The sequence below is a fragment of the Triturus cristatus genome, chromosome 5_1 (assembly GCF_964204655.1).
Source record: "Triturus cristatus chromosome 5_1, aTriCri1.1, whole genome shotgun sequence".
Taxonomy (NCBI): Eukaryota; Metazoa; Chordata; class Amphibia; order Caudata; family Salamandridae; genus Triturus; species Triturus cristatus.
In genome coordinates, this window is record NC_140587.1 from 364707107 (window position 1) to 364733088 (window position 25982).

Genomic DNA, 25982 nt, shown 5'->3' on the forward strand with positions numbered 1-25982 from the left:
TTTACTTTCTGGATTTCTCATAATTTCCAATAAAGGGAGCAATTCCATTCTAATACTCCCTTTAGCGAGCCCTTTTATTCGATTCTGTATTTGCAAATACTTAAAGCATGAGCTCTGATGTATATCAAACCCTTGAACTAGTTATATAAAAACCTTTCAATCATCATTAAAATACAGATCAGCCAAGGATACAATGCCCGCTTACTCCCACTTCTTAGCCATACCATCATAAAATACTAATGTCAAGAGATCAGAATGCCAGAGTGATGTATGTTTGTTATACCTACTGATTCGACAAGTTTTCCCAACTTTTTTCCAGATTTTTAACGCACTCTCAATGCATTTATGGCAAAATTTCTTAAAATAATTTGGGTCGCTTTGTCATTGCAATAGCCCCACAGCAGCATCCCCTATAGCTAATTCCTATAGCTAATTAATATATAGTAGGTATTGGCAGCTGCTCTGTCCCTTCCGCTTGCAAGAAATAGAGAGTTTGAAACTGTTGCAGGGCGGTAGCCCAGTAATATAGCTGTATACTGGGCACTGCCCAGCCGCCCTGTTCTTTAGGTAGCGTCAGATATTTATACGCCCGTCGTACCTTTTGATATCCCCTATTAAATTTGGCAAACAAAGCCTCAATTCTATGAATTTTGGTGGGGTAAGTTCCAGCAGTATTGCACGTATTAGATACAGAATCTTGGGAATTATCTTCATCTGAATTACATTGATTCTACCGAATATTGTAAGGTGGAGGCTATTCATACGCCTAAGCTCACTATTTATTGTTTCCAGGACTGGGTCAATATTTACTGCCCAGAGACTATTAATTCCTGCTGTTATTTTAACCCCTAAATATGTGGCTATGTTGGTTACCTGAGAGTCTTGTATCTGATATTTAGAGGAGCAAACTATTTGAATTTTGGTTTTATTTAAAAGATATCCCGATTTCTCCCAACATTTTTCCACCATATTTTCAATCTCTTTGATAGCCTCACGAGGTTCAGCTGTAATTATCGCAATATCATCTGCGTATGCAAGCATTTTTGTCTCATAGTCATGCGTTATAACCAGTTTTATTAATTGATTATTCAAAAGATGAGTAATAAAGGGGTCCAAATAATATGCAAATAATATGGGAGAATAAGGGCAGCCTTGTCGTGTGCCTCTGACGATCTCCACCCGTCTAGAAGTATGACCCATAATTTGAATGTGAGCATAAGGCTTGTAATACATAGCCTGAAGGGCTCCTATAATTCCTGGGGAAATCCTCTATCTACCAAGTTCCCCCGTAAATATTGCCAGGCCACCCGATCAAAGGCTTTATCCGCTTCCAAGAGGACCATAGCCATCTCTCTATCCTCAGCCTCTTCAATATCCAAAATTGAAATAACCCGTCTAGTATGGTCTGTGGTCCCCCTGCTGGGAACAAAACTGTGTTGCCATGGTGATATAATAGTCTTTTGTAGCCGGTAGCCATTATTTTAGAATAGACTTTCACATCCGCATTCATAAGTGATATTGGGCGGTACAAGGATGCTACACAATGATTTCGAATGCACACCATATTGAAAATAACCTGTAGAATTTATTCAGCCTGATAACCCCTCAAAAATTCAGAAGGGCTCCACAATTCAAAACATGTTAGCATGCTTGGTACTTACAGAGTGTCTGAGTTGGGTGCAAGCAGCTCACAAGGCATTCCTCCTGCATAGGTTCTGAAAATGGCGGTGAGATATTGAAATAATATAACAAGTTCATGATACACAATGTTATACTCAGGCAGAACAGTATTTTTCAAACATAAATTAACACTGAAATTATTGTATCAACCATTATTACTTAGGATGGGTGTAATTGTGTTAGAAAGCAGTATAACACAAAGCAGTGCAACTGTAGGAACCATGGATAATTCATTCATATTTTAGATTTTTTTTAGACTGTATGAAATATACATGGAAAAATGATACAAGAAAGCATACATTTACAAAACATTGACAAGTGTCCATACATGTTAACATATATATATATATATATATATATATATATATATATATATATATATATATATATATATATATATATATATATATATATATATATATATATATATATATATTTATTTAGTGATTTGAAGAACACATCAATATCATTAATAGGAATTACCTCAAAATTCGAGCATTTACGCCATTAGAACTGACGGCGGTATTACTTCCATAGACATCAGTAAAGATCGTTCCACTGATGGTTATCATTGAACCTGAATACATTAAATAAAGGTCACCATACAAATATACATTTCAATATGAGAGGTGTTCTAAACAAATATTAGACATGACGATTATTGAATTCTATTTTAACATCAGTTTCAATAAACATGATTAGATGCACAAGATACTAGCTGAGATTGTCAGAGAGCAGCAATGGACAGTAGCATGCAAATCATATTTATTGCAGTTGGAGTATCATGGTGGAAGACAACCAACCAAGGGGCATATGCATCAACATTAGCATTTGCGATTCCTTATTAGCGAAAAATAAGGAATCGCTAATAAGGAATAGCAAAAGGCTATGCATGTAGGAATCGCTATTCAAATAGCGATTCCTTAACATTCCTTATTACCGAATCGGTAATACCGAATCGGTAATAAGGAATACCTACCCATTCATTCCTATGGGCTTGGAGGCCCATAGGAATGAATGTAAAGCCATTCTGTATTAGCGATTCGGTATTACCGAATCGCTAATAGCTGGAGCACTTTCAAGGGTGCCAGGGTGTCAAAAGGACACCCTGTTGCACCCCTGAAAATGATATGTGCACATATGTTGCACACACACATGCTCTAAGGGCATGTGTGTGCGCAACATGACACTTTGAAAAATGCACAAAAGTGCATTTTTCAAAGTTTTTGCAAATTACCATGCAGTTCATCTTCATGGTAATTTGCTCCCCTTATTAGCGAAATCGCTAATTTTTTAACTTTGATGCATTGCATTTAAGGAATCTCACTTTGGGATTCCTTAAATGCAAGAGCTATTTAAGGAATCGGTATTTAAGGAATCCCTATTTAAAGAATCGCTATTTAAGGATTCCTTAAATACCGATTTCTGCTTTTGGGTTGATGCATTGGGATTGGGTATTTTTTCCTTAATACCGGGAGCTAATAAGGAATCGGTATTTTACCGACTGGATTTTGGCTTGATGCATAAGGGTGCAAATCTCTTCCTCCTATATTAAGCACTCATCTAAATTTCATGTCCTTGAGGAAAATGATGAAAAAGCATCTCTTCCAATTCCAACTCATCTAATCAGGAAAAGCAAGGTTCCTTTCATACATTTACTTTCAATCTTTGTTATAGCCCACAATTTTTTAATTTGTTTGTCTGGAATTATCTGCTGCTTCTTGTAGGAAAGCACCCTTTTGTATTGTCACCCCCACACATTTTTCTCCAATGCTGATGATTTTGACTTTGAAAGTGCACTGGAGCCTGCTAACCAGGCCCCAGTGCCAGTGCTTTCTCCCTAAAATATGATACATGTGAATTGATAACCCCAAAAAGCAAGGACTTTAACCCCCTCATAAGTCCCTAGTAAACAGTACCAGTGGTACCCAGTGTATGAAAGTTAAAGTAGTCACCAGGGCCTGCAGGATTGATTGTGCCACCTTGAGTTACCCAAGTAAAGTAATGACAGCAGGTCTGCCACTGCAGGCTATATGAGCAGGGCACCCTGCTCAAACTCAACTTTGTACTCATAATGAGTAGCAAGGTCACAGCACTATTTTTTATATATGTCAGTCAACCCTAATGTACGCCTCCTGAGCCCAGGAGGCAGGGTGCGGTATATTAAAGGTGTGGACATATCAGTGCTTTAATTGTATGCACGTGGGATATTGTGAGTCACTTTGAGCATTTCTGTGATTTTAAATACCTTCCCTACCTGGCTGCACAGGACTCGATCCTGCTCAATCCACCGCTCAGCTGCCCAGCGCTGAAAGCGGCTCTCGAACAACAAACTCCGCGCCATTGCCGGCGTGCGGCTAAGCCACGCCCCCTTGGAAGCCACGCCCCTCGTCTGATAAAAGTATGTGTCATTTCCGTACGCGCAGCGGGCGCGCCGGCAGCGCGCCGAAGGCGCGCCAAAGGCAAGCCCGTCTGGGCCCGTCCGGGCCCAGCCGGCCCCGGGCCCTACCACCATGCCCATTTTTGCCAAGAACAACCTGACATACCCACGGTACAAGCTTTTAGCCTTAAGACCCCAGAAACACCCTGCTTGCACGAGCACTCTGACGGCCGACAACCCATTCCTCAGATGCAACCTCTGCAACCCAGCCGGCGCGGATCCGGCTCCCAGTGTACTTCGACTAGGCCTACTCAATTGTAGGTCGCTCGCGAAGCACGCGCTCGAAATTAACCTCCTTATCGCAAACCACGCCACAGACATACTATTTCTGACTGAAACCTGGCTCACGTCCAGTAACGGCCCTGACACAGTCCTCGCACTCCCTCCCGGGTACCTCATGTGCTCCCTGAACAGACCAGAGGGGAGAGGAGGTGGACTAGCCATAATTTACAAGGACGTCTTTACATGCAGATCCTTAGACGGCAACATCAAGGGATGCGAAAGCTGTCATTTCACCATACAAATTTCCCCAGTTACCTCGCTAACAGGAACGCTGGTCTACCACCCCCCGGGCCACCTGGCGGAATTTCCAAGCAAAATCATCGATCAGATCTCCATCGGGAGTATGACCTCCTCCAACTATCTACTTCTGGGGGACCTCAATGTTCACTTCCTGGACCCGGTCGACAAGCAGGCGTTAGAACTGCTACAGGACATCACCTCCACCGGCCTTGACCTAAAAAATCCGCAGGCCACCCACAAAAGAGGGCAACTGCTCGACCCCATATTTACAAACATCCCAGATCTGAAAGCGCAAGATCACGTCCCCCTCCCTTGGACCGACCACTTCCTGGTCCCCTTTGTATGGCCTATCAATATTCCGCCCCCTCAACCCCCCAAAATCCCAATAAATTGAACCCAGAAGAATGGGACGCCAAACTAAGGGAAAACGTCCCCCCTCCCTCTCAAGACCCCATAGCCGCGGACAACGAATTTAACGCCTGGGTCACTCAATCTCTTGACGCCATCCTGCCAAAAACTAGCTCTCTGAAACGCACCAAGAGAGTCAATCCACCCCCCTGGTACACCCCCGAACTTAACCTTCTACGGAAGGCCTGCAAGAGGAACGAACGCCTCTGGAGGAAGGACAAAACAGAAGAGAACAAAGTCACCTTCCGTACCTCCGTAAAGGCTTACAAAAAGGAGCTACGTAACACCAAAATCGCATTTTACGAGAGCAGAATCAAAAGTGCTGCAAGTTCGGCACACAAAACCTTTGCTGTTCTTAAAGAACTCCTTCATCCCCCTGATCCCCCCCTCAAACCACTCGACCCCAAAGAAGCGGAAAGCAAATGCACTAATCTTGCTACCTTCTTTGACGAGAAAATACAAAAAATTCTCGTGGCCATACCCCCCTCCGAACCGGGTCAACCGGGTCACATGGACGGGGATCCTACCAGCCCTTCACCTTCCCTGGACTCCTTCGGTCCAGTGACCACGGAAGAGGTTGCGGCAACATTGGCCTCAATTAAAAGTGGGTCCCCCCTCGACCCTGCACCCCTCAGCTTCCTGAAAAAAGTGACCAGCACCATCATTCCCCCCCTCACGGCACTGATCAACTCCTCCCTCTCGCAGGGTATAGTCCCCTCCAGATGGAAAGCTGCAGCGGTCAAAGGCCTACTAAAAAAACCCTCCTTGGACCCACAGGACCTCTCCAATTACAGACCCATCTCTCTTCTGCCAGGAAATAGTAAGATCACGGAAAAATTAGTGAACAAACAACTGTCGCTATTCCTGGAGAGCAACAACCTTCTTGGGGTCTCTCAGACAGGGTTCCGACCAGGCCAGGGCACTGACATTGCCCTCCTGGCAGCCGTGGAGAAGGCCAGAAGCATCCTGGACACGGGAGGATCAGTGGCAGTGATCCTCCTGGACCTCAGTGCGTCCTTCGACACTGCGGACCATCCTACCTTAATCCAACGTTTGGGAGAAATTGGAGTAAGGGGTACGGCCCGGAAATGGCTAAAATCCTTTCTAGCAGACCGTTCCTTCCAAGTCTGGGAGAACGACAGCCACTCACCCGTTATCCCCCTCCGCTGTGGAGTACCGCAGGGCTCATCCCTAAGCCCTACGTTATTCAACGTATACTTGGCCCCACTGGAGAAACTGGTCAGTCCGTTCGGCGTGTCAATCATAAACTACGCCGACGACACCCAGCTGGTGGTTACCCTCTCACACCCCCACCACTCCCCCTCCGACCTTCACAGTTGCCTCGCCGAAGTCCATCGCTGGATGAACCTCTCATCACTGAAACTAAACGGGTCAAAGACCGAGACACTAATGCTTGGCCACAAAGGGCCCTCCCTGCCGACTCACCTCTGGCCCAACTGCCTGGGTGACCCCCCCGTTCCTAAGGAAGAAGTAAAAAGCCTAGGTGTCTGGATTGAAACAGACCTGAGCTTCAGAACTCAGGCAAAAAAGACGGCAGGAACATGCTTTGGACTACTCAGAGCCTGTAGAAAGGTCTTCCCCCTGCTCCCTGCGAACGCTAAGAAACTCCTGATTCAGGGCCTCATACTGGCGAGATTGGACTACTGCAACGCAATCTACCTGGGAGCTCCCGAAGCCACCCTCAACACCTTGCAGAAAGTCCAAAATGCCGCAGCCCGCCTGCTCACTGGCACACCTGCAAGATCCACGGCTAAGCCAGCCCTCAAGTTACTTCACTGGCTCCCAGTGAGAGAAAGGGTTGCCTTCAAGGCTCTCTGTCTTGCCCATAAAACCCTTAACAACAACGGCCCCCCTCTCCTCAAGGAATTCATTATCCCTTACAAAGCGAATAGGGCCCTCCGATCCAGTGATGAAAATCTCATCACAGTCCCCAGAGTTAAAAAAGCCAGGGCCGGTGGCCGCCGCTTCTCGGTCCACACGGCCAAACACTGGAACAACCTCCCACGAAGACTGAGGACAGAACCCAATCTCTTCCAGTTCAGGAAAACTCTAAAGACCCTCCTTTTTCCTCAATCATAACACCCTCCCCGGCTGAAACCAATGGAGTCTTGGGTTTAGCGCTGGGATGCTCTAGGGTTACTACGCGCTCTACAAAACCTTTAACATAAATAAATAAATAAATAAATAGTGCTAGCTTTTATGTCCCTATAGTAGCCTCCTTCCATTACTATAAGTGTTCATGGGGTCAGAGGATAACATGGGCTAGAGCCTAGCCCCCCCCCAGGTTTACAGCTCCATTATGGTCCCACTGAAAAGTGTCATGTTTGGTATCAAACAATTTGCTCATCAAAGCCAACCTTGTTCTAAAGTCGGATTTAATGTGATATGCACCCAAGTGGCTACCTTAGAGGTTGCCCACCTGATTGCCCTCAGCCTTTCCTGTGCCCTGGCTGACAGCCTGTAGCTTCTGCCGCCAAGGAATCTAACCCCCTGCCGGGAGGTGTGAACAATCCCAGGAGTCAGACTCAAAGGCCTGCCTGGGCAGCAGGTGTTACCTCCCTCCCTGACAGTATAAATGGTGAAATGGAATGTCAAAGCGGTGAACTTCAAAACTTCCACCACATGTGATATGTAATTAGACTTCCCTCCAGAGGAGGAAATGCCAGCCCTGTCCCCAGGCACATTTGCATCCAGGCAGATGGGTAAATTAGGTAGTCAGAAAATAGAGGGTTCTGGGTAGAAAAGGTATCCCACAATCCTGGATGTGGTTACCTCAGGGACGGATTAGTCGCTGGTGCTAGTATCCCATTGGCTACTTTCACCCCCACCCCTATGGCCCCTAAATCTAGGATTTAAGGAGCTGTACTGGCACCAGAACCTCAGATCTGCTTGAGTTGGTTTCCATTGGACTCGACCTGCAAGTCACCGAGTGTCACTAGCATGATTTCCCATTGACCACAACCTTATTGTTTTGCAAGCTAACTGCACTGAATTGTTTTTCCTTTGAACATCCATAACTTTGGTTATACTCATCTGATTGTCTTAGTTTTAGTGTCTAAATTTATATAAAAATCTGCATTATTTTTATAAATTGGTGTTGGATTTCTTTTGAATCGTGTTAATTACTTATCGTCCATGTTGGTACATTGAAATGCTTAACACATGCTCCTCTAGTAAACCCTGACTGCTCTGTGCCACACTACCAGGACTGAGCTAGGGAGTGGTGAATGCAAAAGACCTACTTGAGGTAACGTTAGGGTTTTGCATAGTGAAGACTAAGCAGCCTCACTGCATAATCTCACACTTTCCTACACTTCTTACATCTAATTCGACCTCATCTCACAGTTTTCTTAACTTCTTTGCGGTAATTCCATTTATTGATCCATTCAACAAGTGTTTCTTTAATCACAACTTTACCAGGGTGCATCAGTGCCATAGAAAAACATGCAGTAAATATATAGTTAAGTATTCCAAGCACATTGTGCTAGGAATCTAATAAAGAAAATTAGCAGGAGAAACGGGTGTTTTGTAAAGCTGTCACCCCTTCCTAAGTAAACGGACTACTACATTTATAATATGTTTATTTACTACAAAAAATATACGATTGGACAAATATACAGAAGAGTTTCAGAAAACTGCTGAGTTGTTCGTCAACAGATTAAGAAAGCAACCTACATTGTCAAATGTGCGGCAAAGTTGTGAGTGAAACCAGTGCAGGAACACTAGATCGAAAGGCTGCTATAAATATCTTGAAGCAGAGATGTTGTAAACATATATTATATTATGGTATACTATGGTACACCCGAAACTAGGGTATTTTACATTGCATGGGTGTTGTGCTATTACCCTAAATAGTAGTAGCTACGTCCAGAGACAGTAAATGGCATCACCATTATGTGATCATCTAATTAAAACACATGATTGTTGTAACATTTTGGGCGAAATATAGAATCATTTTCCATTACACTCCTTCACTTGGAAGTTTTAATAAGAGGTCCCATTAACGAACCTTCAGATGATAATACAAGCATGACTGCAATCAGAAATCGCAGAAGAGATGAATCATAAATTATAAGGTTGGCTTTATGAGGCTGATGCATTGTGATAGTGCAGGAAGGGAGGGAGGTAAAACGAATGACCCTCTCTGGCAATGCTAACTGCAGCACAGCCTCGACACAGGCTTTTGCATAGGTGATACTTTGACTTCCTGGCGCCTCCTGTCCTTTAGGGATGCTTTGTTGTAATCAACTCTCTGAAGCAACAGAGCCATTTCACTTCTGATAGCTTGAGCTCCTGATGACATTACAGGAGTTAGTGATACCACCTGACCTTGTCACGCTGACAAGTCATGACCTCAAGTAAACGTTGCCCCCCTGATCAGGAAAGTGGATACAAAACTTCAGCAATAACTATAAATCCAATAAACAATTGCGAAATATTAGAGAAGCAGCAAAAATGACAGGCAGAGTCTAGGGCACTCTGAGGCAACCTCTCATGAACGCCCTCCTGCCCTCCGCCACTGTGCCACAGCACACCTTAGCATCAACCACGTGTGCTTCCGGGAGGAGTGGTGCACAAACCTGTTCAGGTGCCTGCTACCATGAGGGCTTAATATTTAGGACGTGGTCCAGGTGAGAGATGGGGGCCTCAGAAGAAGATCACTCACTACGTGAACCACAGGGGCTATACACTGTGAGCTCTTGTGGCTTATAAATCACATACTCATATCTCGCTGAAATACAGGAAGTTTGAAAAAACTACATAGATGTTAAAAAAAACATATTGATAAGTGAAATACTTTTTAAAACATGCTTTAAACTTGTGCTTAGACAAACTGGAAAGAGCTAGAGAGCGATCAGTGATGTATTCAATGAGTCTTACCTGGTAATCCCGTTAATGGTTCGATGCTGGTTATTGAGGGAGTATAGTATAACCCAGCCTACAATACAAACAGCATTTGATTTTAATGTGGATGACTCGAGACTTTTTTTTTCACTAGAATTGCACATTCTGCTACTTTGTGATTTCCCATAAACATGATAAAACGTTCAACATAACATTTGTTGCCGAAGCTACAGAACCTAAATTCCCCCTTTCGAAGTTACAAATTTAAACTCAATTAAAAGTTTTAATGTTTTTTGGATCCTTTGGAATGTGTAAAAAACTACTCTAAATATTCATGCCTGACAAATGTACTTCACCAAAAGTGCATTCATTCTCAGTCATTTCTTCCAAAAATTAATTATTGTTTGAGAACGAGTGACAGTATTCATTTCTTTGAAAATGAAAATAAGGAATTTCATTGCAACCCTTCTAAAATGTGATCCGTTAACAAACAGCACAACCCAGTAGTTTTCAGCAACAAGAGATGCCTGCTGCATCAAACCAGTTAATAGCACTGTAAATCTCTCCTGCCTGACTAACTAACGCAGTTGGGGGCATATCAACAACAACCGGCAATAATTATCGCTAAGAGCACTTAGCGCTAGGATAATTATCGCCGGCTAACGTGGATTTTTATCGCTGAGATAGCGTGCTATTTGCAACGCTTATCTCCTCAGCGATAAAAATCCTCACGCTAACTGCCTAACGTGAGATTATCGCTGGAAACCCAGCGATAATCTCACGCAGTGTGGCGTTAGCTTGTTGATAGGACCTCACAAACTTAGCCATGATATCCACCTTCCATAGGATATCATGGCTAAGTCAATCCTGAAGCAGGCGTAAGGAAAGTAGCGATAACAGGGGTTATCGCTACTTTTCCTGCCGCTATGCTTCATAGCGTGGGGCTTGATGATAGGAGAAATGTCGCTTAGCGACATTTCTCCTGTCATGTTAGGTCAGGAAAGCCCACTTTGCATCTCATTAGAGATGCAAAGCTGGGCGTTAGGAATCCCGACGCTAAAGCAAGGTTTCACGCGTTAGCGTGGCCTTGCTAATTAGACGATAAAATTATCGGCGCTTTTCGGCTGAAAACGGCCGCAAAAGCGGCGATAATTTTTTATCGCAGCTTGTAAATATGCCCCTTGGTACTCCACATCTGACTCAATTCAATTGTTCAATTGTTCTGAGTTCTCACAACGCCTGTAATAGACCCCAAAATAAAAAAACCAGGAAATATATGTACCCAATTAAAACCATAAAGAAAGTCAACCATCGTTAATTACGAAACAACAGGAGAAAATTGCAAAACGGTGATAAAATATTGTTTAAAATATATTGTTGCCCATTTTCATTACGAATTGGGTTTTTGCGTTCAGTTTTGCATATCTTTAGAGAAGTAGCTGTCAATGGAGAGCCCGTTTTTCCCACAGATTTGTTTAGTGTTGTTATACTGTATGGCCTCTGTGAGGGGTACGGTGTGGAATGAGTTCAATGATTTAATCGAAAAAGCTTTAGATTTGCTGGGTTGTTTTGGATAGGCATCCCTCCCTCAGCGAGTTGGCCATTTTTTGGCAGCCAGTGTCAAAACTTTTACTAATCGGCAATTCAGCTGTGGGTCCTCTGGGTCAAAGCAGGCTAACACTGCTTGCCTCTGTGTCCGGACCCCTCTTTGGTTGAAGTGAGGTTTCAGTAGTTGTTTCCGTTCCTTCAAAAGATCCTTACAGGTGCATAAGAGGTGCAGCAGGTCCTCCGCTTCTGTGCCGTATAAGCGGCAAATGGAGCCCACTTGATGTCTCAGGCAGTGTGGGAGGTGCTGTATCCTAGTTAGCAGCTCCAGTTGATATTTCAGGAATTGGGTTTGATGGTTTTAGCATATCCAAAGTTGAAATTTTTTTATGGGGCTATGGCCATATAGGTGCTCAGGGTCATCCAACTGTGAGCCCTCTTTGATAGTGCAGCTTTGTCTTCAATCAACGATAAAAGTTTGACTGTATTCCATACAAGTTTTTTAAATTCCATATTGTTGGTAGGTGTTTCCCAGAGCTGCAATAGCCCTGAGTTACTCAGGCATCTTTGGAGATAGGACGAAGCAGGTGATAAATGTCTCTGTTGTAATTCTAACCATAAGTAATGATTGAGGGTTCTTGGTGTGGCTTTCCGGACTTTGTTCCAAGTGACGATATATGCTCCTTGTCTTGGCAGGGTCTGTCATTGTAGTCCAAACTCCAACCTGATCTGTGCTGGTGAGGTGTAGTTGGGCAAACCGAAGATAATTCTATACGCTGTTATGATTGTGCTGTCTAGGATCTTTGAATCCCTGCCCCTCTGTAGTTCACTGCCATAGGCTATCGTTGGTAAAGGTTTGGCTTGTGTAACTTGAGCTAAGGGGAGTAGCGATGGACCGCTCAGTTTTGAACTGAGCTTCCTTAGTGAAACTGCCAGAGCAAGGTTCTTCCTTATAATTGAGTCCTTCTGGGCGACAAAGTGGCCTCCCTTGTCTATGATCACACCTAGGTGTTTGTATTCCGATGCAGGTTCAATGCGTATTTTGCCCCAGTACCAGACCGGTGACTTCTTTAGGTTTTTCCTAATAGTCATTGTCCTTGTTTTCTCCAGGTTGATGGTTAGGCTGTTAGCTTCTGAGAATTCCTGGATGGTGGTGAGGAAGTGCTGAAAGCCTACCTGTGTTTGGCTAATCAGGACTATGTCGTCTGCATAGAGAAGACATGGCAGTGCTTGACCTCCTATTCTTGGGGCATGTGAGTTGCAGGCATCCAGTGCCAGTACAAGATCTGCTAAGAAGAGGTTAAATTAGGTCGGAGCAAGGACGCACACCTGTTTAAGCCCCTTGTTGGTTGGTATGCATCTTAACCCCTTCGCTGCTAGGCCTTTCCCCCCCCCTGTGCTAAGCCTTTTTTGGACTATTTGGGGTAGTGCGCGCTTAGGCCCCTGTAACTTTTTGACCACATAAGGTATCCACGCCAAAGTTGTGTCCTTTTCTTCCAACATCATGGGGATTCTAAAGGTACCCAGGGTTTGTGGATTCCCCTGGAGGGGTCCCAGAAATTAGCCAAAATACAGCAAAAAAAATCTTTTTTTTGGAGAAACGGGCTGCAAATGAAAGCGTCTGGGTTTTTCTCTGCAAATGGTATCAAAAAAGAGTTTGTGGGGCTGAGATCACCATTTTCACAGCTTTTAGTGAATGACAGACTTTTTTAAGAAAACCAACATTTTTTACACAGTTTTGCCATTTTTCTGGGACATAGCCTATTTTTGCTATTTTTTGTGCTTTCAACCTCCTTCCAGTTAATGGTAGAAATGAGTCTGACAGCAATAATGGATCCTGGAAAGCTATACGTTTTTGAAAAGTAGACAAAATTCTGAATTCAGCAAGGGGTCATTTGTGTAGATCCATCAAGGTTTCTTTATAGAAACTAACAGTTAAATAAAGGAAAAAATGAAAATTAGTTGAAAAAAACAGCCTTTTGTGTCAACGTTTTTACCTGTAACTTCTTCTAATTACGACAGCTCTTTGAAAGCAATATACCATTACATCCGCTGGACATTCCTGGTTTTGGGGATATATAGGACTTGTAGGTTCACCTAGAACCCGACGAACCCGGAGTCAAAAACTGAGCAGCAATTTGCAATGGTTTTATAATTATTTTCGGGTATATAGCAATTATTGTGGGAAAATGTATACATGGAAAAATCGGTATGAAAGACACCTATGTATTTCTGAAATGGGAACAAATTATAGAGTTTAGAAACAGTACATATTTCCAAATTTTCAAAATTGGGAATACTCATACAAACATGAAAATTATCGATCATTTTTCAAAATGACTCCTTTTTTACACAACGTCTTTCATTTGGAAGGCAGAAATGCATCAAAAATCAATAGGTAATAACAGTTGCTTTACAAATCTGAATTACCCCAAGTCTCCCAATGAAAATGGTACCTCACTTGTGTGGGTAGGTGTAGTGCCCATGACATGAAATGGCTCAGAACTCAACGTGAACACACCACATTTTCACAATGAAAATTTACCCTTTTTTTGCCAAGTGTCTAGCTGTAGTTTTTGAACAATAGCTCTGCCGACACCTAGTGAAATGTTGCAAACCTATACATTTTTGAAAACTTTTTACCCAGGGGAATCCAGGATGGGGTGACTTGACTGCCTCCCACCAGGTTCTGTTACCCAAAATCCCTTGCAAACCTAAAAAATTGTCCAAAAAAAACCGATTTTTCCCACATTTATGTGGTGGAAAGTTCAGGAATCTCCGTGGATCCACAAATTTCCACCCACCCCGCGTTCCCCAAAGTCTTACGAGAAAAAACAGTATCTCACTTGTGCGGGTCGGCCTAGTGCCCGTGACAGGAAACGGCGCAAAACGCAACGTGGTCACACCTCAATTTCGCAGTGAAAAATGACCCTTTTTTGGCAAAGTGCCTAGCTGGAGTTTTTGAACCCTAGCTCTGCGGGCACCTTGGAAAACCTATACATTTTTGAAAAATAGACACCCAGGGGAATCCAGGATGGGGTGACTTTACTGCCTCCCACCAGGGTCTGTTACCCAGAATCCCTTGGAAACCTAAATAATTGTCCAAAAAACTACATTTTCCCCACATTTCTGTGGTGGAAAGTTCCGGAATCTGCGTGGATCCACAAATTTCCACCCACCCCGCATCCCCCAAAGTCTTACGAGAAAAACTGTACCTCACTTGTGTGGGTTGGCCTAGTGCCCGCGACAGGAAACGGCGCAAAACGCAACGTGGTCACACCTCAATTTCGTAGTGAAAAATTGCCTTTTTTTGGCAAAGTGCCTAGCTGTAGTTTTTGAACCCTAGCTCTGCGGGCGCCCTGGGAAACCTAGCAAACCTATACATTTTTGAAAACTAGACACCTAGGGGAATCCAGGATGGGGTGACTTGACTGCCTCCCACCAGGTTCTGTTACCCAGAATCCCTTGCAAACCTAAATAATTGTCAAAAAAAACATATTTTCCCCACATTTCTGTGGTGGAAAGTTCCGGAATCTGCGTGGAGCCACAAATTTCCACCCACCCCACGTTCCCTAAAGTCTTACGAGAAAAACAGTACCTCACTTGTGGGGGTCGGCCTAGTGCCCGCAGCTGGAAATGGTGCAAAACGCAACGTGGTCACACCTCAATATCGCAGTGAAAAATGACCCTTTTTTGGCAAAGTGCCTAGCTCTAGTTTTTGAACCCTAGCTCTGCAGGCACCTTGGGAAACCTAGCAAACCTATATATTTCTTAAAACTAGACACCCAGGGGAACCCAGGATGGGGTGACTTGACTGCCTCCCACCAGGGTCTGTTACCCAGAATCCCTTGCAAACCTAAAAAATTGTTAAAAAAAACACATTTTCCCCTCATTTCTGTGGTGCAAAGTTTTGGAATCTGCGTGGATCCACAAATTTCCACACACCCCGCGTTCCCCAAAGTCTTACAAGAAAAATGGTACCTCACTTGTGTGGGTCGGCCTAGTGCCCGCGACAGGAAACGGCGCAAAACGCAATGTGGTCACACCTCAATTTCGCAGTGAAAAATAACCCTTTTTTGGCAAAGTGCCTAGCTGTAGTTTTTTAACCATAGCTCTGCGGGCACCTTGGGAAACCTAGCAAACGTATACATTTCTGGAAACTAGACATCCGTGGGCTTGAAGGGAGGTATGGCTTGCGTGGATCCCCCAACGTTTCCTTACCCAGAATTCCCTGCAAACCTCAATTTTAGCTGAAAAAATCACATTTTTCGCACATTTTTGTGTGGGAAAGTTGTGGCATCACCGGGCTCACTCAAATTTCCCACCACCCAGCGTTCCCCCAGGTCTCCTGGGAAGAATTGTGCCTCAGTTGTGTGGGAGGCCCAAGTACCTGCGACAGGCAGGGCCCAAAACGTAGTGAGGCGACATCAAAATTGCCTATCTTAAAACCACCTGGTTTTGCAAGGGGGTAACTTGGGTTTTTGGCCCGGTGCTCGGTTGCCATCTAAGGAAACCTACCAAACCCATACATTTCTGAAAACTAGACACCCGGGGGCTTCCAGGGAGGTATGGCTTGTGTGGTTTTCCCAATGTTTCCTTACCCAGAATCCCCTGCAAACCTCAATTTTAGCTGAAAATATCAAATTTTTCGCACATATTTGTGTGGGAAAGTTGTGGCATCACCGGGCTCACTCAAATTTCCCACCACCCAGCGTTCCCCCGGGTCTCCCGGTAAAAATGGTGCCTCACTTGTGAGGGAGGCCCAAGTACCTGCGACAGGCAAGGGCCCAAAACGTAGTGAGGCGACATCAAAATTGCCTATCTCAAAACCACCTGGTTTTGCAAGGGGGGTAACTTGGGTTTTTGGCCCGGTGCTCGGCGGCCATCAAGGGAAACCTACCAAACCCATACATTTCTGAAAACTAGACAACCGGGGGCCTCCAGGGAGGTATGGCTTGCGTGGATCTCCCAATGTTTCCTTTCCCAGAATCCCCTGCAAACCTCAATTTTAGCTGAAAAAAATCACTTTTTTCACACATTTCTGTGTGGGAAAGTTTTGGCATCACCGGGCTCACACAAATTTCCCACCACCCAGCATTCCCCCAGGTCTCCCGATAAAAATGGTGCCTCACCTGTGTGGGAGTTTCAAGTACCCGCAACAGGCAAGGGCCCAAAACGTAGTGAGGCGACATCAAAATTGCCTATCTCAAAACCACCTGGTTTTGCAAGGGGGTCACTTGGGTTTTTGGCCCGGTGCTCGGCGGCCATCTAGGGAAACCTACCCAACCCATACATTTCTGAAAACTAGACACCCGGGGTCTTCCAGGGAGGTATGGCTTGCGTGGATCCCCCAGTGTTTCCTTACCCAGAATGCCCCCATATGCCCCCCAGGGGGAGCAGAAAACCTACTAGATGCCAGGAATTTTTTGGGGAAAATTTTAATTAGGGTGGGGGTTGCCAAAAACGGACATGCCAATGCCCCCAGCCTAACAAAAGTTTGCCCAAATAATCCCTGGCGTCTAGTGGGCTTTTTGCCCCCCAGGGGGCAGATTGGGGGCTACTGACCCATCTGCCCCCCAGGGGGGGCAGAAAGGCTGTAATTTTTGCGGGGGCGGACGTGGGGGCATGGGCATGCCCATTTTGGGCTGCCCCATTCTAATTCAAATTTGCAGCATAAAAAAACTGGCATCTAGAGGGCTTTATGCCCCCCACCGGCAGGGCAGATTGGGGGCTAATGCCCCCATCTGCCCCCCAGGGGTGGCTAAAAGTCCACTAGACGCCAGGGAGTTTTTTGGGCAAATTTTAATTAGGGTGGGGGTTGCCAAAAACGGGCATGCCAGTGCCCCCACCCTCATAAAAATTTACCCAAAAAAATCCCTGGCGTATAGTGGGCTTTTTGCCCCTACCCGGGGGGCAGATTGGGGGCTACTGCCCCATCTGCCCCGCAGGGGGGGCAGAAAGACTAATTTTGTGGCCGGGGGTGGGGGCATAGGCATGCCAATTTTGGGCAGCCCCCACCCCTAACTAATACCCCATAAGAAAATCCCTAGTGTCTAGTGGGCTTTCTACCCCCCCGGGGGGCAGAAATGCTGTAATGGTGGTGGGGGTGGGGGCATTGGCGTGCCCGTTTTGGGCAGCCCCCATCCCCCCCCCAAAATGGGGCAAAAACAAAATCCCTGGCGTTTAGTGGGCTTTCTGCCCCCCCCCCCCGGGCAGGCAGATTGGGGGCTAATGCCCCATCTGCCCCCCAGGGGGGCAGAAAGACTAATTGTGGGCCTGAGGGGGGTGGGGGCATCGGCATGCCCATTTTGGGCAGCCCCCACCCCTAATGAATAAATAATCATAAAATCCCTGGCGTTTAGTGGACTTTCTGCCCCCTCGGGGGGGCAGATTGGGGGCTACTGCCCCATCTGCCCCCCAGGGGGGTCAGGAAGACTGATTGTGTGCCTTCGGGGGTGGGGGCATCGGCATGCCCGTTTTGGGCAGCCCCCACCCCTAATGAATAAATTAACACAAAATCCCTGGTGTCTAGTGGGCTTTCTACCCCCCAGGGGGTGCAGATTGGGGGCTACTGCCCCCATATACCCCCAGGGGGGGCAGAAAGACTACTTGTGTGCTTTAGGGGGGTGGGGGCATCGGCATGCCTGTTTTGGGCAGCCCCCACCCTTAATGAATAAAATAACATAAAATCCCTGGTGTCTAGAGGGCTTTCTACCCCCTGGGAAGGCAGATTGGGCGCTACTGCCCCCATCTACCCCCCAAGGGGGGCAGAAAGACTGATTGTGTGCCTTGGGGGGTGGGGGCATCGGCATGCCCGTTTTGGGCAGCCCCCACCCCTAATGAAAAAAATACCATAAATTCCCTGGTGTCTAGTGGGCTTTCTACCCCCCGGGGGGCAGATTGGGGGCCACTGCCCCCATCTACCCCCCAGGGGGGGGCAGAAAGACTGATTGTGCCCAATATAGTTATGGGGGAGCAAAAGCCCTTGCCCAAGGGGCCGCTCCCCCCTCCCTGGTGCCTAGTGGGAGGGGAATGGTTCCGTCATGAGCACAGGAGCACCGTTGCTCATGACGGAACCATTCCGTCATGAGCATCGAAGGGGTTAACAGAGAGGAGCTATCGCCCAGCTTTCGCTGGACCCATGTATCTGTGTGAAGATTGATTACCAGATTCAGTGGAGTCTGTGGGATCCCCTATTGTGCCAATTTGACCCAGAGTCTGTTGTGGTTCATTTGATCAAAAACAGCTATATAGTCAATAAAGCATAGGTGCAGCAGCATTTTTGTTGCTTCTGCCTTATCAATCAGCAGTGCCATGGCCAGGATGTTTGTTGTTGTTCTGACAGACTTTGCAAGGCCTGTCTGATTGAGAGGGATGATTGATTTCTCTTTTGCCCATGACTGGAGCTCTTCTAGGAGTGTTCCTTCGAAATATGCATCCTACCACATTTGAAAGCTCTACTCACAAACATCTCTGGGGAAAAAATCAAAGTCCAAACCACTCACTAGGCTACAGATTAACAAATGCCAAGCCATTCCCAAACTCCGATCTTTTAAAGAGGAACGAAAACTATCTCGTAAGGCAAACGTTCTTTATACATAGAATATTTGCTGATAGCCATATGGATCAAGGGATGTGCCTTTTTGCAATTCATTGAGAAAACAGTTGACAAGTATAACTTTTCTTCAGCTTTAACAACCAGCAGTGTTTAATTTGTAAATGAATGAACTGCCGGTGCTAAAGCTCTGCTCCAGCGGTGCTATTAAAAATTGCTGCATCAAATACCAAGGCTTCATAATGTTGAAGGGAAGAGGTGTGGCGCCGCGGCCAGGGCGACTGACTCCGGAATCTGGGGATCACGGTTTGATCTCCGGCACCGGTGGCAGATTAGCCCAGCACCATGTGACTCTGGGCAATAGCTTGCTTAATCTTCCCGATGACGCCTAGAGACCCTTACGGGTGATTGTTCATGCTTCACAAATGTGGATTATTATTATTAAATTCACTTCAGGCCTATTTAATCCACTACCAGACACTGCTGTCCCTTTATCTCACAATGTGGGAAATTTAGGGGTGGGGGCAATGTTTCATTCACTTGAGGAATTGACTGAATTTGGTGACTCAGCATTACTTATGGAATTCAGAGATCTGGCCATACTCTGCAAATCACCGCTTGGCAGGATTTGTTCCCGCGAGGCTTCAGAAATGCATGTGAGATTTGGTGTTACCCAGCGGCATTTTCTAATGCGGGCGGTTGCGGTTTGAGGACTACTTCTTGAGTAGATTCACTGCCACTCGAGTAGATTTAAAATATAGAAAGCACAACACAAGAAAAATCCCACACCAATTTAGAAAAATAGAGTCAAATGTTATAAGTTATTTGATATCAAAAAGACAAAAATCCAACCAGTAGAAGCGGAGTTATGAATTTGTAATGATTTTAGTGAAAATAACACCAAAAAGCACACAAAGCACCACTCACGGCTATCTGGTTGTGCAAGTACAGGTAAAAGTCACACAGGGAGCAGGGTAGTCCCACTGAAAAAGTTACATCATAGTCCAGCGCAAAGAGTTCCATTCACAGTCCAAGTGGCTGCGTGGAGCAGGTAATACATTGCAGATGGCTGTCAAAGTAATGTGAAGGCCAGGCCTCAAGGATGGTAATCCCAATAGCACGAAGATCCTGTTGGGCTTACTGGGCAATTGCTGGAGCTTCACGTTGGTGGTCTTTGTGAGCAGTCAATGCTATAGTGCGAAGAGTCAGCTGCCGGAACTTCATGTTGGCGGGTGATGCGGGCAGTGAGGTCTTGTTCATGGAGAGCCCAAAAACTTCAGGGGAGCTCAACTGAGCCCACACCAAGTTGCCAAGACCTGAGGGGCACCACATGGGGGTCAAGAACTCACCCCAGCTGGGTCCAGTGCTGGTTTAAGATGCTGGAAGCCTGTTATGTCTCTGTGTCTTTGAACAGTAGGCCATCAAACCAGCCCTTGGAGTCAATCTGGTAGAACTGGGTTCAGATTTTAAGCAATGCACGCTTCTGAAGGTTCAGGGCAGGCTCCAGGCAGCGAACCAGTCCTTACAGGCACAGCAAAGTAGTCTTGTGGAGTACACAGCAGGCCGCAGCAGCAGGCAGTCCCCTGAGAGTCCTTCTGAGGGCCCTAGTTTTATACCTGGTGCCTTCGTTGAAGTTGGGAGAAGTTTCTAGAGGTTTCTCCTTGAAGTGCTTAGAATTTCCTGACTCGCCTGCCCTGGCTCCAAGCTGACTGCAGAATCAGGCAGAGCACAGCCTATTCAGTGGCAAGTGGGGCTGTGCCCAGCTCCGCTTCATCCTGTTAGCAAATGGCCCATTCAGGCACACCTAATTTGTCTATTGTATGATTTTCTGGGAGGAATTCAGAAAGTCTGTCATTTACACCCAGTCATGTGACCCAGGGAAGGTTGCAGACACCAAAGGGCAGAGGGCAGGACAATGCTAACTTTCTAAACGTGGCATTTCCAAAATTGTAATACAAAATCTGACTTTACCATTAAAGAGGATTTTTAATTAAAATGCCATTGATAACAAACATGTAATGCCTATCTGTCCCCAATCAAAAGTTAGCAATTATTAATTCTAGAATAGATGTAAAGCAACCCAATGCTATCCTATGGGACAAGGAGGCCCGAAAGTAGTGAGAAACAAATTTCGGAATGTTTCACTACCAGGACATGCAAACCTTAAAATTACATGTCCAACATTTCAATTACAATGCACCCTGCTCTATGGGCTACCTAAGGCCTACCTTAGGGGTAGTCCGAATGCAATAAAAGGGGAGTTTAAGGCTTGACAAAAGGGTTATTTTGCAAAGTCAGATAAGTAGTTTAAAACTGCGTTCAGGCTGCAATGGCAGGCCGAGGCCAGTGGCATACCTTAAGTGGATACTTAAGTGGGTGGCACAATATGTGTGCAGGACCATTAGTAGGCCCTGGGTATCTGGTATACCACTCTACAAGGGACTCATAGGTGAAATAAATATGCCAATTAGATGTAAACCCATTTACCCAAGATTACGGGAGTGAGCACAAGCAATTTAGCACTAGTTATCAGTGGTAAAGTGCACAGAGTCCTAAGGCCAACACAAATAAATTTCACCAACCAAATGGTGCCCTAAGGCTGACAGACCTAACACTCATTCTTGCTGGTCCCTGCTTTCTCTCTTTGCGCCTGTTTTTCCATATTTCACTTCCTCCTTCTTTCCTATTTGTGTGATTTGTGCTCTCTTGTTCGTCAATATCTGATGTAGAAAAATAAGTGGCAGTCTCCAAACATGAGTTCTGATGGGCCCCAATGGCAATTACTGGCTCAGTTTAAAGCACTGACACCCAGGCAAATATTCCCTCTTCTAAAGAAAGTACATCAAGACTTTGGAAATCTGATAAATCCGAGACACAGATGTTCAAACTGCTGTCCATGAAATAACTGACTGAAAAACGGCTGCTAGTGGCCTAGTTTGCTGGACAGGGTAGTATGTCATGTTTGTGATGGAGTACACTGTCTTCCATACCCTCGGTCCACTCATCTCATTTACAGTTGGGAAGATGTTTAGCACTTTATCAGAGTAGGGGCTATCAGAGTAAAGCCATCATACCTCCTCTGTATTTTAGTGGAAGGTCTGGTGGAAAAAACTGGTGGTCCTGGGCTGGAAAAAAATGACCCTCAGACCCTGGGAGAAAACCGCAGCATAGCGGTAATTAATTTCTTGTTTTATAGAAATAAACTCCTGCTTTGTGAATTTTTCTGAAAAATAAAGTTTGATGTACAGCTGCCTATGAACCATGTGAAGGTGGTTACTTGGAAGGCACAAAGATCACAGTTGGGCCAGCAGTAATCTCTAAATTTGGCAGATGGTAGTCAATCAAGGTGGCTGACATAACGTTCCATGCGCCTCCTTGATGTATGGAGTACTGTTAAAGATATTTGTGCATTCATGTTTTTGTGCATCATTAAAAATACATGTGTTTTTGCATTTCATTATACATGTTCACACTGATACTGTGCTATTGTTTTACATACACGTTCCCTATAATGTCGGAGTTTGTTTTCCTGACTGTTGTTAACTAAGCCACAATTTGGGCCTGGTCGGCATGTTTTTCAAAATGGATGTCTTTCTTCAGCATATTTCACTGTTCGTTAATTCTGCAGCAGGCAGTCAAGCAGAGTCATGTTTGTTTATTTCCATTGACATTGTTCTGGCTGTTCATGATGAAATCTCCATGCTTGGCCGAAAAATGTATGTTTCTTTAAGGATCTTCTGTGAGCTCACTCAACTCCATTCCTAATAGGATGATGTTGTTCATGTATGTAATTTGTCCTGCTATCTTCAGATGACAGCATAGAGTGAGAAGAATCAATATAGTGAAAAAAAGCTTAGGTGCTAAGGTAATATGATGCTTAATAAAGTGTGCTCTAATTTGCTGGGAAAGTAAAACTTTTGATCATACCACGATGATTTTGCAGTTTTAGTGATTTAAATTCAAAGACACAGATATGCCATTTAATTATATTTCTATCATAAATCCATCTAGATGTGTATTGGATCCGAATGAAATAAATGTACTATGTTGCGTCGCCCTAAAGCCAGCCCCTAATAGAAACCTTCCGTCCTTAATCTTACCCACGTTAAATTTACAAATCACCCTGTCAATTTCAAGATGGCACTTCTAAATCTATCCCCTCAAAATAATGTACTTGTTTTATTTTACATAGCCATATCTGTGTTTCTTCACATAATGCTACTTTGGCATCCTCTGAGTATCAGGAACATTTGACAACTCAGAAACCAAACGCATAAAGGTCTATATAAGCAACTTATATATTTGCTAATATCTATAATTGGTATTTTGGTATCTCATTGCCAAATCAGTCTTTGGCACAGTATTTATGTTCCTTTCCATGTCCCAACAGAATTGTTGCCTCACCTTACAAATGGCTTATCATAGCATCAGAACTCTGACTATATACGTTTATCACCTTAGTAGCTCCCTTACTTTTACACCTTAGTTGTTGGTGCATATTTTGTAATGCAATTTGTTATCCCATATATATGAATATATATAATATATATATTTAGTACACTCAGTTGCTTACCAATTTCTGGTTAGAACGTGGATTAACTCCATGATTCGAATCCACACAACCTGGATATTACCCAGTCTACTCAAACATAAGTAAAATACTCTAATACAAAAGTAAGTACATTAAGTCATATTTCCAAATATTGTATGTTTTTTTCCTGGCAATGCAGCTCTTTATAGATTCACCCTTCTTATAAATTATTCTAACAGCCTTCCAACTTCCAAAACATAACAACCTTCCAAATCAACCAATAAAAACGTTATTTATTACTCTTCAGAAACATAAAAGCATGTGCAAACAAAGAAAATCTTGTAAAAGATAAACTAATCAAATCCTTAAAACATTAAAAATACATTTCACATGTCTATAATCAATATAACTCTTAAACAATACTGTATTAGACATATAGTTCAAGCCTGGCTCAAGCCCTTCCCAGTTTTATAATCTTCTTCATGCAAGGGGGAGAAGCCACAAATCACTCCCCTTACATTAAGGTATTGCTAATCCATGGGACTGATGGCCAAGAATTTAAGCAAATTGCGGACCAAATCTAGCTCAGACTCACGCCATACCTAATTTTCAAGCTCTGACATATATAAGAGGACATTGCACAGCAGAGCAGCAGATTGTTCAATTGCTTCAAATATAATAGAGCCTGTCTGTACTGTCTAGTTTTTCAAGGCAAATCATAAAAAGAACAAAAAAATACAAGCAGGTTCGATTGGGGGAGACACCATCACAAGGGCAGAAAGAGAGACCCAACAAAAAATGACAATTGGGGGTATAACCCACCATCAGTGGCTACAGATTGACCCTAAATCTGGCCCCAGAATAAGGACTAGGCCCCACTGTAATCAGAAAGACTGCACTTTTAGATAGGCCTATGTATATAAGGGCAGTGTGATACATTCACCTTGATACAATACATCTTCTTTTTAACAATCTATGATAATTTTAACCAACCTAATTACAAGTGACCATCAATTTTGTTTTTCTAGTGATAACGACTCATATGTTTAAGATCTCAATTATGTAATGTTTGTATAGGCTGTGTGCCCATAGTGAGCTGTTGAGCTATGATGATGACTCCACTGTTTTGAATCCGATGATGTACCACACCTGATTCATCGCATTTGGTTAGACCTTATGTGCTATAATTTATGGATACTTCCTGGTAATGGAACTCCCTTTTACGGCGTGGCAACTAGCGGCAATGTTTAGGGATGCTGACTTTGGTCTTTACTGTTTAGGAAATGTTTTATTATTTTGACGTATTCCATTTATTCCTGTAATTGTTACCCTCTTTCCCCTTTTGGGATTTTGCTCAAATCGCGGTTTAGTCTATTATCCCTTTCCGTACCTATAACAGTAACGGTATTACGCTGCTCGCTCAGTTTCCAGCGTCTGCACTCAGTACGTGTGAAACGTGAATTGAGTGATGCGTGCGGCTATTTAAATGGAGCCGAGAGACCGGCTTATTTCCCTTGACCTGATGCACGACTGCGGCTGGCGTCTAAGCGGTAAGCACTTTGCAGCGATCACAGGATTTGCTCCATATGGCCCGATTCCCTCCCGATATGATCGAGACCACCGAGGAGCGGTGAGTCTGTTTTTTCCAGCTGTTGCAGTTTCATGTCATTCTGAACGCAGTTGAGGGTAATACTTTGTATCCCCTTATCTCTCCCCAGATTCAGTTCCCTCGTGGGACATTGATTTGGGAGTGAAAGAAGGTCTATTTTATTCTTTTCTGACACAATGGGTGGTGTTCCATTTTTAATTGTATATAATATGAATTCTGTAAGGTTCGTTAATTTTTGGTTGTAACATTTAATTATCCCTTTGTTGATTTGTGCACATTGGTACAAGCTGATGATTATGGCTGGCCTTTTAAGATTAGACTAGATGGGACATGCCGGATATGATCCGATAAGCGTGAGTGTTTTACTTTTGAAGACACTATGTGACCACTTATGTACCCCTACCCAGAGCCACGATGTGGACGGCCTCATATGTAAACTACACCTTAATTTTGCAGGTTCAGTTTCTCTGCTCTCTATGCTCCGGAGCCTGGCGCCCGACCTTCTCATGCTCCAGCCCTCCCTGTAGGGCTATTTACGGTAATTTTGAGGACCTTTGGCCTTGATAATCTGTTTTAAGGTCCCCCTTAAGACACTTTCCTTTAATATCGTTTCACTTGCATCCTAGGTGCCCTTCCCCTTCACAGTCCTGAGGAAGACCCCTTTGTAAGGTGTCCAATGACCTGGGGGCGAAACATCGACACTTCTTTTCAAGCCAGCTTGTAAACAATGAAGATTTTTTACTGTGTCTGAATTTGGAGCTTGACTTTCTTTGACTATGTTGACTTGTGTATGAGTGGCAAAATATTATGCCTGATTTTGTCGTCT

The 25982-nt window shown here is 44.4% G+C and overlaps 1 protein-coding gene across 2 annotated transcripts in view; it reads right to left on the reverse strand.

The window, feature by feature from the left end:
- Nucleotides 1-25982, reverse strand: part of LOC146830894 (fibrocystin-L-like) — a 1907335-nt gene that overhangs the window by 1541489 nt on the left and 339864 nt on the right. For both annotated transcript variants that reach the window (XM_085605084.1, XM_085605082.1), the window contains exons 6-8: nucleotides 9953-10010; nucleotides 2164-2257; nucleotides 1662-1715 (exon numbers count right to left, since the gene is read on the reverse strand). In XM_085605084.1, the coding sequence (XP_085461210.1) occupies nucleotides 1662-1715; nucleotides 2164-2257; nucleotides 9953-10010 (206 nt within the window). The remainder of the gene's footprint in view (nucleotides 1-1661; nucleotides 1716-2163; nucleotides 2258-9952; nucleotides 10011-25982) is intronic.